This window comes from Oreochromis aureus, linkage group 19, assembly GCF_013358895.1.
Source record: "Oreochromis aureus strain Israel breed Guangdong linkage group 19, ZZ_aureus, whole genome shotgun sequence".
NCBI lineage: Eukaryota > Metazoa > Chordata > Actinopteri > Cichliformes > Cichlidae > Oreochromis > Oreochromis aureus.
The window spans coordinates 14,612,097-14,626,380 of record NC_052960.1 but is presented as its reverse complement, the minus strand read 5'-3'; the positions used below and the strand labels follow the sequence as shown (position 1 = coordinate 14,626,380).

The window sequence follows — 14,284 nt, the reverse complement described above, 5'->3', positions numbered from 1 at the left end:
ACCCAGGGTGAGATCTAAAACCTGCAGGACACCGGCCCTCGAGGCCTGGAGTTCGACACCCCTGTCCTAGAGTATTGTTGCAGACCACGTTTATCCCTTTATGACTATAGTGTCCCCATCCTCTGATGGCTGCCTCCAGTTAGCTACATGTCAGAAAACTCAAAGTATGACAGTAAGTTCACTGTACTCAAACGGCCTCCACAGTCAAATTCAATAGATAACCTTGGGATGTGGTAGAACAGCAGATGTGTACCATAGAAGTTTAGGCCACAAATCCTCTGCAACCGTGTGATGCTATCATATCAATATGGACCAAATCTCTGAGAAATTCAATTCAATTCAATTTTATTTATATAGCGCCAAATCACAACAAATGTCGCCTCAAGGCGCTTTATATTGTACAATAGATCGCACAATAATAAATACAGAGAAAAACCCAACAATGTCTCCAGCACTTTGTTGAATCTATGCCATAAAAGATTAAGGCAGTTCTGAAGGAACTGAACTAAAGGAGTCCAACTCTGTATTAGCGAGGTGTAGCTAATAAAGTGTAAAGTGTCCAGTATGTATATATTCACTGCAAACATCACAGTAAGTTCAATGAAAAAGTCAGCTCAAAGGTCCACCTGAAGCACCTTACCTTCTTTTATCTTGTAATATACATACTTTTAGATGCTGGTGGTGAGATGAACAGCACCACATGAAACAGAATTACAGCTCAAAAGAAATCCCAAAGGGGCAGATGGGGTCATGAAATAGCAGTGCATAACTGAACTATTTATTGGAGGGAAAATGTGCAGTACTTTCATGCAGCATCGTTTCTTTTTGAGTGTGGAGCAGATTTACCTCCATAACAGCATCTCTGAAACCAGTAGGGCGCATGACGCAACACAAGCGGCGTGTTAGAATTGCAAATATGTGCTGTGGAGGCTAACTAAAACAGCTGAAATGTGTGCGAGGCAAAAAGCAAAAGCCTGTTTAGCTGGGCGTCCTCGGGTGCGCTGGTTCTTTGCTTAAAAAGTCAGAAGCTTCCCTATCAGTTTTGACTGGCATCATGTGTTCTCAGCCACCACCAAAATAGCTCAGGATTCAACACTTAGGAGCGCCTCTAAATACTTACCAAAATACTCTTGCCGAGCAGCCTACCTACAAATCCGTGTAGCTGTCATTGTTGAAGCTTATTCAAATTTGATTCATAAATTATTCATGTTCAAACTAAACTGCTTCTTATCCCCATTTTCTAGCCCTCACTATTGACTGAAACTGTGACAAAACTTCAATCATTCTTTCAAATGCCGGCTATAATCTGACACAGATTTCTTTAATAAATGAAGTAGCCAATGCCCAAATGCATATTGCAATATTTATGTGGGTGCAATATGAGACCTAGTTAGATTGCTTTTTGTCTGCCCAATTCTGCTCCCAAATATCCCGAGGAGAAAAGTCACTTGTGAAAAGCCAGATTTTAATTCAACTTTGTTAGTCTGTTTTTCACCCCAGAAATTTTGGCAGAGGATACAGAAGGCAATGGGCCTTGATGCTGATTGAGAGAGAGAGAGAGGGAGAGAGACAGAGAAAGAGAGAGAGAGAGGAGCTAGTAAATTTTTTATTGGGGTCTGAGACTGGCTATGGAAAAAGTCTGTTCCTATTGGCTTCAGGGAAACCTGGGAGGCAAAAAGAGACAAGATGAATATATGCCTTCCCCATTCTATTGGCCAAATACTGCTCTGTAATTTCTCCCCCAAACACAGGCACGCGCATGCACACAAAAACACATGGTGATGTGGATGCTGGCTATATGAGTAAATGTCAGTTTGCCATTCATCCGGACACCAGGAGGGAGAACTTCTCCTGGTCTCAGAACCTTTAGGAAGGTTTTTGTTGTTGTAGTTGTTGTTTTTATCTTGTCTACAAAATGCCCTTCAATAGAAACAACAAGTGGGAATTTTACCTTTAATGGGAATCACCTAAATGGGAATTTGAGGTTTTATTTTTCCCATAGCTGGTTACATTAAACAGTCAATAAATTCTGCATCAAAAAATGAGCATATATAATACCATAAGCATGTTTGGACCCGTTATTTTGTGTAATCTAATATATGAAAATGCTACACTCAGTATGCTCAAATAATTTAAATCAGGAAATAGATGATCACACACTAAGTAAACAAGTATAAATATTTCACCACGGATGTCTTTAAGTCAACATCCCCCAAAGTAAAGAGGTTTGACCCAGTTTTACTGTGCTCCATTAAGACCTTAATTATGGAAATATGATTAATTAGTTAACAGTGTAACTACATTACAAAAAATCTTATAATTAGATTCATGCAAAGTTTTGTTTTGCAAAGGTTTACAGAATTATAGACTAAAATTAGTCTATTAATTTTTTTTTTAATTATTCAATTGAATGAATCATAAACAATTTTAACAAAAAAATATTGTTTAAGTGAATTGTATATTAGTCAATTTGAATAGTTAAAGTTAGTTGTAGAAAACAAACAAATACACTAAGAATTGTGATATTGTTTAGATTACTCAATTAAAAATGTAACATTTTCCGTGTGTGTGTAGACAGATGTGATAGACCTAAACCTGGACTTTCTTCGCCAAAATCAGCACTTATTTTCTCATCAGAGTAGCCTCATGAGCTTATTATGTAACAGATGTTCATAAAGTCTAAAAACTGGAAACTGTGCACTTTAGGAAAGTGCAGCTTACTGTCCAAGTATCAGTGATAATGAATGAGCAAATGCTTGCAGTGTAACTTCAGGCATAGTGACAGTGATCCAAACCGTGCGCTCCTTTGCGGTACCCAGCAGAAGACTTTAACTTAAGCCAACAACATGTCACTCAGTATTCAGTGCACGGGCCAGAAAGAGGACACCCAGTTTTCACTGAGCAATATGCTTCATGTCTTCTTTTGGCTGTGACCTTTCAGTGGCTCCTGGTGCTCAAGAAAGATGAATGTTGGAATGGCCAAAGCATTTCCAGACAGTTTATATCAAGCGAGCTTCTGATGAACCGATTAAATGCTTCAATCCTGGGACATTTCAACAGCCCTTCACTTTTCCCACTTAGGTACAACACCTTGCCTCTATCAGGTGAATGACTTCCATCCAGGCTGGGTTCTCTAAAAAGACTTGCGCTTTATTTATGATGAATTCCCCATAGAAAATCAATATACTTTTTTGTTCTGGACAGTTTTTGTCCTTATTAGCTCATCTCCGCTGCTGAGTAATGATGCCGATCTCCGGAGGGGTTGTGAGCGGGACAAGAACGATCATGCCACAATGATTTAATCTCAGTAACTGCTAAAGTGAAAGTCACACTAGAGGATTATTTGAGCAGCCTCCAAGTGTCTCCGTGTATATTTCAGGCACTGGTGTGAGCCTTTCACACCCGTGGAAAACAGGCTAGGAAAACAGACATAAAAATTATTTCATGGTTACACAATATATATCCTAAGAACGAACCCTGGCAGTGACAGAACCTGCAGAGAACAGCGGCTAACACTGAAATGTCATTTTCAAACTATAATATTTTGGAACAAGGGCAAAGTTGTCCACCTTACAGTGCTGGTCTTCCTAGATGGACTTAACTTAGCTATGGTCAAAAAAATATTAGGAATATATTTAAATGCTGGAGCAAAAGGATGCTTAAAGCAGACCGCTGCCTACCAATTATTACATAACACCAAAACAAAGAGTCACACAGTGAAGGGTTATGGCTTGGGGTCGGGTGACAGCAGCATATGATTCATGGCTTGCTGTGCCCTTTTGTCTTGTCCTCCTTGTGGTGGGACCATCCACTGCTCTTAGCCAATGTTATTTTACAGCCTTCAGAACTTGGGCTCTGTCTGTTTCAAGTAAACTGGCAATGTCATTTCTTATGTCTTGTTCTTTCCTCAGTGCAGGAATAAAAAAGGAATATGGCACATGTCACAACAGAAGATTTCCCCTTTTCTTTATTGTTTTGATGTCGGAAACAGCAAATAGTATCAGCGTTACGTCTGACTTATCTGCAAAGGTTTCCTACAAGGAAGAATGCATTATCCCTGGCTGTTCTTACATCACAAGGTAATTATTAGAACAGTATTTGGTGTTTGAGGTAATACTATCTGTTCAGACAGAGAGAAAGAAACAAGTAGAAGTGCCTTCAGCATACCACAATGACCTTTGACATTATACTACGACCAAGTAATTGCCTCTATTTTTGACTGTGGGTTCATGCATGTATTTTATGCTCAATACACTCAATTCAAACACAACAGAAGGGGCTCAATCATGAACTAGAGTATATTCCAAAGGCAAACAAGCAGCATGCACTATGGCCACAACATCAATATTTTACAGAGAGTCCATTACAATCATGGAAACTTAAAGATTTTATGCAAATATTTGAATGCATCTGTGAACATCTCTTTTCCTTTGCTTCATGGCAAGTCGAGGATGTTAAACATATACATAGTCGCTGCACCACAATGAGACTATTTCTTCAGGAAGATGCTTTGTTTAACACAAAATCAACACGCGAGGTTTGGAGCTTCTAAAAAGTCAAAGAGCCGCTCACACCAGGTTTGTGGCACAAATGGTCTCTACACTTGGCACAGTCTGTGTCCTTTAAATCAAGCAAATATATTACAATAGCAAAAAAAAAAAAAAAAGAAAGAAAAAAAAGCTGTAGATATTTACCAATATTACACCTTTCAGTTCTTATATGGACAGAATTGTGTAAACAATTATTATACAGGAAAGTGTAACCCATGTTTAAATGTAGGAATTTACTTAGTTTGGCTGGGTTCAAACAATACTGTAAGATAGAAATGTGTGACTAGATTAGAACTTTTCCAGACACGGTGATGTTTCTAAATAATCCTACAGTGATTTATCGGGAGGGATCAAAAGGAAGCCTCTCATTGTCTCTTTGTCCGCATCCCTGTCGTCCATAAATGGACAGCAGGCACAGATGTCCGCGCGGGATATCCCTCTACTTGTCGTGCCTTTCATGGAGAAGCTGTTGTCAATGGGGCAGTGGGTTACCAAATATGGAGAAGGGGTCGCACTGCTTGGCCCCCTCCCATGGACACTGTCAGAGTATAAACTGGTGGGGCATGACATTTCAGCACCCCTGGTTTACACACTCAAGAGTCGGCCTCTGGTGCTGATCTGGTGAGTACTCACACAGCTGATCAAACGGGAGTGAAAAATGACAAACACTGGATTTATTACACCAGGATCGATCCAGGACCTTAATGCAAACGGCATGACCTCCATTTTTTACTTACAAACATCATTATCTAAATTAAACAGATCATTTCATCAAAAGCGACGTGGATCATCAACTTCTTTTGTGGATTACAACTGATGCAAAGTCCTAACAACGCTTTTAAGCTACACAGCGCTAATGTTAGTGACTTAAATATCCGAATATACAACTCTCAAATTCGTGAAATATGTAGTTTGTTATATAATATATTACATAAAACTAATTTATTATTATCCATAACCAGTTTTCTGGCTTCAGGATCCACCAAAAGCGATCTTATGTGTGCTGTTTGCGCTGAACCTATAAAGAGAAGGGAACCTCTTTAATCGCCCAGTCCAAAAAAAACAAAACAAAAAAACCAAAAACAAAAAAACAAAAAAACAAAACAAAAAACCAAACAACAAAACAAAACAAAACAAGAAGAACAGGACAACTGTTATCGGAACTAATCGTGCTCGTGCGCGCACCCGCCTGTCTGTTGCAGACCTGCCGCCATGTGTGACGACGAAGAGACTACAGCCCTGGTGTGTGATAACGGTTCTGGACTGGTGAAGGCGGGATTCGCTGGAGATGACGCACCACGAGCGGTGTTCCCTTCCATTGTTGGTCGCCCACGTCACCAGGTAATTTAAACTGTTCATAAACACAACAGTGGCACTGTAGAGACGTGTATGCATAATTTATACTTAATCAAAAATAATCTAAGGCTTTGCAAGGATCAGCAGAGATGTGCGTAATTGCGCACGCAGCTATTGTTTACACTGGAGGAAACCGACCAGCCATGTTTTGTTCTAATCATCAGTAACTTCTTCACTACATCACATCACCGATTCCTGATGTTTTCAGGGCGTCATGGTTGGTATGGGCCAGAAGGACTCCTATGTCGGGGACGAGGCCCAGAGCAAAAGAGGAATCCTGACACTAAAGTACCCCATCGAACACGGCATCATCACCAACTGGGACGACATGGAGAAAATCTGGCACCACAGCTTTTACAACGAGCTGCGGGTGGCCCCAGAGGAGCACCCCACTCTATTGACAGAAGCCCCCCTCAACCCAAAGGCCAACAGAGAAAAGATGACACAGATCATGTTTGAGACTTTCAATGTCCCCGCAATGTATGTGGCCATCCAGGCAGTGCTGTCCTTGTACGCTTCTGGGCGTACCACAGGTATGACACAGACCTCCGCCAGGTGCTGTGCAGCATTTCAGTAGATTAAAAAAGTACATTAAATGTTTACATATTCTTTGTTGGTATTGTTGGTATCTAGGTATTGTCCTTGACTCCGGTGATGGTGTGACCCACAATGTCCCCATCTATGAAGGGTACGCTCTTCCCCACGCCATCATGCGCTTAGACTTGGCCGGCCGTGACCTCACAGATTACCTCATGAAGATCCTGACGGAGCGAGGTTATTCTTTTGTCACAACCGGTGAGTGTAAAACGTTAGTCACAAATTTCAAACACGGACGACCTGTAAAGCACTAAAACATCACTCAAACATCATTTTTACTTTTATTTTGTTTTATTTCAACAATCAACACGGGTATAAAGATACAAAGAATTATTATAACACGGTATCAGAGGAGGGGTTTATCTTGTGTCCAAAGTACCTCTTTTCTGACTACAACACGCCTGTCTACCTCCGTCAGCTGAACGCGAGATTGTTCGTGACATCAAGGAGAAACTGTGCTACGTCGCTCTGGACTTTGAGAATGAGATGGCCACCGCCGCCTCATCCTCTTCTCTGGAAAAGAGCTACGAGTTGCCGGACGGCCAGGTCATCACCATCGGCAATGAGCGTTTCCGCTGCCCAGAAACCCTCTTCCAGCCCTCATTCATTGGTGCGTAAAAGCGGACACAACATCTAAGCATTTTAATTGCAGTGACACTGTTGAAATGTCGCACTGAATTAACTGTAAGTCCCTGCAATAGTCATTCACGTATAGTCTGACCTTCACTGCAATGTACAGACTGTTAAACTCACTTTCTTCTGGTGTAAGGAACGTTTCCATCAGCTCAATTCCGAGCTGGAATTTGTTACAATATTAATGCGAACCAATCGTGAAGCAGGAGGAGTAGCTGTCAGTCAAAGAATCAGTCTAATATCTGGGTCTTAATATGGCTCTCAATATTTAATGCTTGCTTATAACTGTTAATTATTCCTTAGGCCTATTCATAGAATACTACCACACATTTATACATAAATTGTTTTCTAAGCATATACACGTCTATTTCTCACATTTGTGACTAACTATGGCGACCAACTGGAGGTTCCGATTTATCCATCACCGATTTACCACCTTATCACCGCTAAATGCATATCAGTTGTCTAAAGCAGTGGCTTCCACTTCACATTGACGTTAGCTCCGCCAGCATCAGCTGTTGGCGGAGCTGTCCCTTTCAGCACCTGTTGTGGCAGCTGACCGCGCTGTCAGAGGTGTACTTTGCTGCACGAGGTAAAAACTCACTCACTTGTTCTGTGTGTTTGCCAAGGAATGGAATCCGCTGGCATTCACGAAACCACATACAACAGCATCATGAAGTGCGACATTGACATCCGTAAAGACCTGTACGCTAACAACGTTATGTCCGGCGGCACCACCATGTATCCGGGTATCGCTGACCGCATGCAGAAAGAAATCACAGCTCTCGCCCCCAGCACCATGAAGATTAAGGTAACTTTACACACTGTTGAATAACACATCTATTTGTAATTTTCCCAAGTTGACAAACGTGCTTGTGTTTAGATCATCGCCCCCCCTGAGAGGAAATACTCTGTGTGGATCGGCGGCTCCATCCTCGCCTCGCTGTCCACCTTCCAGCAGATGTGGATCAGCAAGCAGGAGTACGACGAGGCTGGACCCTCCATTGTCCACAGGAAGTGCTTCTAAGAGTCCACCTGCCCACCTCCGCATTGCACTCACCCTTTATTACCTCACCCTTTATTGCAACCGAAGTTACGACTAAAAACAGCAATTCGCGCGTTGCTGTTAAAGTTTTTTGTTTACACAAGTGCAATTTTATGTGAAGATGTACAAGTTTATTAATAAACAAGCAGCCTGCCCAGCCTCTTTCTTTCCTTCTCCCTTAAGCGACAAAGCTCTGCCCTTTCATCACGTGATGGATGAGTAAAGGTTATTAAAGATTTGAATTAGAAAAGATTACAGTGAGCGGAGAGGATAAGCCACCTCATGAGAAATTAACCTCGCAAAGTTTCATTTAGTGAAAACGCCACCGTCACGTGACCAGAAAGCCACGTCTCCGAGGTTAGGAAATGCAGATATATGGGGACACAAAGTGTTTGAAACCAGCTATAATTTTAATATAAAGAGGTCTGTGTAATAAAGCTCCTATATATGTATATATACATATACATATACATATACATATACATATATACATATACATATACATTGGGGGGGGCTTTGACTTTACATGTTCTATAAACCACACAATAGTCTAATATTAGCATGAGTACACAGTGCCGTGCCATAGGTTGAAGCCTCAGAGCATTATACAGGGCGGGGTCACATATTTTGCTTCTATTTTTAAACTTCCACACAGACAGAGAGAGGCAGGCAGACAGGCAGGCTGCCTTGTAAAGCGATTAGCAACTCGGATGGTACTTTCACTCTGTCACTGTATCCAGAGCGTCATCTTTGCCCGAGGTGGAAACAACAGCTACCAACCGGGCAAAGATGACGGCGACATGGGGAGGAATCCTCCGGGTATGCAAAGCTGTCTGCTCCAAGAAAGAAATACTGCGTCCACTTAGCCCATAAAGCTGCATTCGCTTTGTGTTTCAGATATAACCTAGAACCGCAGATAAAACAATAGATTTTGTTAAAACTGATGCAATATGAAACACTAGGTAGACGCAGCCTGCCTGTAAGTGTGCGTTTATCTATAAACAAAAAAACAAAAACAAAATAAAACAAAAAACAGAAAAGTCCCCTTGACCTTGTTCTCAGAACACGGTGCCCCCACAAGCACTGTCCAGAAAATATAGATGTTGCTGTATGTGGCTGCACGTGCAGTTCTGTACCTCAATTTCTTAAGTAACAATACAGTGTACCGGTTTGAGTCAAGCAAGCCATGCAAAAATGTATAAACCTTTGATTCTAGCACTCTGGACACCCTAGTCTACAGCAGAGTCCACTGAACGGTGCACGTTATGTCCCAAACTAAATAACTGGAAATCAGAAACCCTGATACTTCTGGCTGCTCTCCACCGACCTGTCTGCACGTACGTGACGCGTGGGAGGGAGGGGGGAAGACTACTTAAAGGCGGATTAACGCTGGCAAGACATTAAATCCAACCTCCCTCCATCCAGACGCAGCGCGCAGCCCATCAAACTGATCTGAAGATCGAAAATAGGAGGGCTTATAGTAATCAGCCCTTCAGACTCTCATGACAAGGAAAAGTGTGGCAACGTTGTGGGAGCGCTCGGCACACACAGTAGGACTGGCGCTGCGCGCTCAGCGCATAACCAACCAGATAGCGCGCAGAGAGAAAGACAGAGACGAGGACGGTAGCAGCATCCCGTGACGGATGCATTTTTTAGCTAAAATCGAGCCTTGTGGAGACTGACAACACCAATAGACAGAGAGAAGCCGGACGGAAAATAAAGCCCTTTCTTTTTGGAGGGATTTGAACACAGTGCCGTTGCGCTCTCGTCTCCTCCGGATGCTCAGAAATGGGGGAATGGACTATACTAGAGAGGCTCCTGGAGGCTGCTGTCCAGCAGCACTCTACTATGATCGGAAGGTAAGATGACCAACAAAAACCAAGATCAACCGAAGAAACGCAGCAGCCTCCAGGATCGTCTTTAGCATGGTCCCCAGTCCCCCGTTTCTGTCTTGTACCTCCAGGATCTTCTGTAGCATGGTGCCCAGTCTTCGTGTCTGTGTTGTGGATTTTTTCTGTCTTGTTCCACAGATATCCTTCTTTTTTTTGTCGTCGTCGTCGTCCTCCTCCTAAGCGAGACAGCTGAGTAGACCAGTTAACAGCTGTCTCTTCAGAACCTGGGATGGTGCTGCGAAGTTGAAAGCCTAAACTAAAATCCATGTGTCGTTTCATGTGTTCATTCATCCATTTATCCATTTGATGTTTGGTGGTGAGTTTGAGTGGTGGTTGTGCACTCATGGGTGGCAGACAAAGATTGAGCGAGAGTCGGCGTTATCACCTCCTTCCATTAACAAAGCACACACAGGTACAGTAACGGCAACACCAATTCCTACATGTCATTCCCATTAAATCATAAAATACACGCTCTATCTACAGACGTGACACTATCCATGAGAGAATAACGCTGTTAGAAGCACATAACACGTCAAAGAGCGTCCTGTTTCAGCACTGGACAGCTCCCTACACCAACACGCCAGATTTTGACTCCAAGCGCATCAGCCACCGAGGCAGCGCACAACTGAACCACACTTACAGTAACCGTACATATTTACACGTATTTTCACATTGTTGTTTGCTTGCTTTTTAGGATCCTACTAACAGTGGTGGTCATCTTCCGGATTCTAATCGTAGCGATAGTTGGAGAGACTGTCTATGATGACGAGCAGACCATGTTTGTTTGTAACACCTTGCAACCGGGTTGCAACCAGGCATGCTACGACAAGGCATTCCCCATTTCACACATTAGATATTGGGTTTTTCAAATCATCATGGTGTGCACTCCGAGCCTTTGTTTTATCACATACTCGGTGCATCAGTCGGCCAAGCAGAAGGAGCGGCGCTACTCAACAGTCTATCTGACACTAGATAAGGATCAAGATTCGCTGAAACGAGACGAGAGCAAAAAGATAAAGAACACCATTGTTAATGGAGTACTTCAGAACACAGAGAACTCCACCAAAGAAGCCGAGCCAGACTGTTTAGAAGTCAAAGAGATCCCCAATTCGGCCATGAGAACTACAAAGTCCAAAATGAGGAGGCAAGAGGGCATCTCCAGGTTTTACATCATCCAGGTGGTTTTCAGAAACGCGCTGGAAATAGGCTTTTTGGTGGGTCAGTATTTCTTGTATGGATTCAACGTCCCCTCGGTGTATGAATGTGATCGCTATCCCTGCATAAAAGATGTCGAGTGCTACGTCTCCAGACCCACGGAGAAGACAGTGTTCCTGGTCTTCATGTTCGCTGTCAGTGGGTTTTGTGTGGTGTTGAACCTGGCAGAACTCAATCACTTGGGCTGGCGGAAAATCAAAACTGCCGTGCGAGGCGTGCAGGCTCGGCGAAAGTCCATTTATGAAATCCGAAATAAGGACTTGCCAAGGATGAGTGTGCCTAATTTTGGTCGCACTCAATCCAGTGACTCAGCTTATGTGTAACACACGTGGAAGAAAACATGTAAAAAAACAAAAACAAAAAACAAAAACCATGATGGACATGATGGACAGCTGTGCACGCCGAATTCGTGTCATGACTTAAAGAGTGGGCAATTTTTTTTTTAATTTGTTGGTCTTTGACAGACTTCATGGCAAGCGTGGATTACACGTTTGTTTACTTATTTATTCTTGCACTGATGCAACTTTTTAGTAACGTTTATACTCTGTAGGATGGTAAACGGAGACCATGTTAACGTGTTCACATATTTACTCTGGGGCTGTTCTGCTGTACTTGAAGAGAGTAAATGCAAAAATAATTGCACTAAGAGGTGAACACTTGAGAGCCTGACCTTATCCAAATGTGCTACTGACCTGACGGTGTTTTTAAGACATTTTCTTTCCACCTGTTTTGTTTTTGGCACCAACCTAATTAAATGGCACCATACAAAGGAAAAAAAAATCAACCACCCAGATTTATATATAAATATAGATATATAAATCCTTACTGACTATGGTTCAGCGTAGATAAAACACATCAGCTTACTTCATGTTTTTTGTTGCCTGTGTTGCACCACTGACCTTAACACATGTATCCATTCCACTGCTTAATAGCTAACTTGCAAAACAGTATCTGGTGAATTTGCTGCAAAACGCTAACGTCTGTGATTTCCTTAATTTATGACACACCAAAGCGCCCACTGCTTTTATTTGTGAAGTGTTTTCTTGCTTTTGTGTAATCAAGTGCCATACTTGTATATAGACATAATATATATATATATATATATGTATACATATGAATATATAAATATATAATAATCATCATGAAAGCCGATTCCCTGCTTGGATTATGCTAAATACCGCCTAATTTCTTATTTGCTTTAAATGTATTTGTTGTGATTTAAACGAAAAAGAAAAGAGATATAAAATTTTATCTGTTTTATTTTGCAAATGACTGGAAGAAGAAATGAAGTGCTACTCTTTTTTTATATACAAGAAAGAAATGTCTCTCCCCAAACCGAGCTGATAAAAACTGAAAAATAGCACAAAATTGAAATTTTTATCAAAGAACGGGCAATAGAAATCTGCTCTGGTGCTACAGTTTTTCATAGAATGGTTTTAAAATGTAACCGAAACAGATCAGAAAAAAAACTAACATCTTTTTTTTCTGTGGAAAATAAAAGTGGGATTAATGTACACCAGAAATGTGTGAGGTGCAGTACTTTGTGTCCGCTGCTGGAGCTTGTTTGGAGCTGACCTATCACACAGATATCCAGTGGAAGTTTTGCCTTGGTGCAGTGAAGAATTAAGCCACACCCACTTAGTTAAAAAAAAAAAGGAAGAAAAAAAAAAGGAAAAGAAAAACCTACCGCAGGACACACCTTGTGCAGGATCTCACCAATCTGCAATGTGTTGCAACACTGATGCTGCTTCCACGAGGCGCATCAATACTTATGCTACATTAAGAAGTGGCCTGGGGGAACTTTTAGTCTATATGACATGCATCAAATCAGACACTGGCCTCAGCTCTGACGGAGTGTTTGGGTGATTTATTACTGAGCAAACTGTTGTGAGAATTTACTTGTAATGTGCAGGGATGAGAAAAGCTGATCATTATTCTGAATGCTGAAAGAGCTGCCCTTTCTCTGCTTATCCCTTCTCCTCTTATTTAAGGAAAGAAAGCAGCCTGAGCTGAGGGGAGCGTTTGTGTGCATCTTCTGAAGGTCAGAGTGAAAACAAAGATGGGAAAGGAGGGGGGGGCACATACAGTTGCAGACCAATTTTTGCAGCTCACCGTTGCAGGTGATCTGGGAAAAGGCTGCTCCCTTCTCATCTAGGATGACTCTGCAAAGCTGGGTGTAATCAAAGAGGAAGGGCACCCACACATCCATCTCCATCTCAGCAGGGACTAAAGATTTCTTCAAAAGTCATGAAGTACAAAAACAAAAAAAAACAAAAAAAAAAGAGAAGAAATGAAAAGAAAGAAGAGCTGCTTGTCAACGTAACTCAGTGCAGTACAGTTTACAGCTGTGTGCATTTGTCTCCCTCTCTTTTTTTGCATTTAATTTTGCCACAAAAAAAAAAAAAAAAATCAAATCAAATGAAAAGTTAAAGTATAAAAAAATATAAGTTAAAATATCTCCAGAAACAAACAAAGTAATGGGATGCTATTGTTTTATTTAATTTCTTGCAGTACTTTACCTGGTTTCAAAATCCAGCCATAGAGCAAAATTATTGGGGTATGCTGGAATGCAATTACGCATGCTGTTTTGCATTTACATCATATGAATGTTGCAGGTCTCAGCAGAGATTACGCTGTGCATGTGTGTCTGCATTTTTGTGGTCATGGCAGCCAGGCTACCAGTCACATAGAGAGTGTTTGCCTGGTGATCTGACAAATGCACATGACATATATCTTGTGGGAGATTAAACATCTGAGACAATATAGGTGTACTGCATATGGAGACCAAGTAATCTCAACGATATATGCATTTATCTGCTGGCCTCAGCCACCTCAACAACTGCAGTAGAACAAAATAAGGCCACATGCGAGCTATTTTTAAAACTCTAAGTCAAAACACTGTGGGAGCACCTCTAATTTCATGTGATTGCAGATGCACAGGTTGAAGGCAGGGGTTTTTAGAGTCCCATTTCCCCCTTTAATGTGAGTCACAGACA

The 14,284-nt window shown here is 41.7% G+C and overlaps 2 protein-coding genes across 2 annotated transcripts; both read left to right on the top strand.

Annotated features, from left to right (window-relative positions):
• Positions 1-5,115: 5,115 nt before the first annotated feature.
• Positions 5,116-8,343, top strand: LOC116326097 (actin, alpha cardiac muscle 1). The gene is made up of 7 exons (XM_031747208.1): positions 5,116-5,171; positions 5,753-5,891; positions 6,115-6,439; positions 6,540-6,701; positions 6,922-7,113; positions 7,766-7,947; positions 8,020-8,343. Exons 2-7 carry the CDS (start codon positions 5,763-5,765, stop codon positions 8,161-8,163), a joined length of 1,134 nt encoding a protein of 377 aa, XP_031603068.1. The 5' UTR covers positions 5,116-5,171; positions 5,753-5,762; the 3' UTR covers positions 8,164-8,343.
• Positions 8,344-9,620: 1,277 nt separating this feature from the next.
• Positions 9,621-12,782, top strand: gjd2b (gap junction protein delta 2b). Its single transcript, XM_031747204.2, has 2 exons — positions 9,621-10,040; positions 10,768-12,782. Exons 1-2 carry the CDS (start codon positions 9,970-9,972, stop codon positions 11,609-11,611), a joined length of 915 nt encoding a protein of 304 aa, XP_031603064.1. The 5' UTR covers positions 9,621-9,969; the 3' UTR covers positions 11,612-12,782.
• Positions 12,783-14,284: the final 1,502 nt, after the last annotated feature.

Excerpts from the sequence above, each read along its gene's own strand:
- LOC116326097 (XM_031747208.1), top strand. The coding sequence starts at position 5,763 with ATGTGTGACGACGAAGAGACTACAGCCCTGGTGTGTGATAACGGTTCT. Across the intron at positions 6,440-6,539 it reads CGCTTCTGGGCGTACCACAG|GTATTGTCCTTGACTCCGGT; the intron begins GTATGACACAGA and ends GTTGGTATCTAG. Across the intron at positions 6,702-6,921 it reads TTATTCTTTTGTCACAACCG|CTGAACGCGAGATTGTTCGT; the intron begins GTGAGTGTAAAA and ends TACCTCCGTCAG.
- gjd2b (XM_031747204.2), top strand. The coding sequence starts at position 9,970 with ATGGGGGAATGGACTATACTAGAGAGGCTCCTGGAGGCTGCTGTCCAG. Across the intron at positions 10,041-10,767 it reads CACTCTACTATGATCGGAAG|GATCCTACTAACAGTGGTGG; the intron begins GTAAGATGACCA and ends CTTGCTTTTTAG.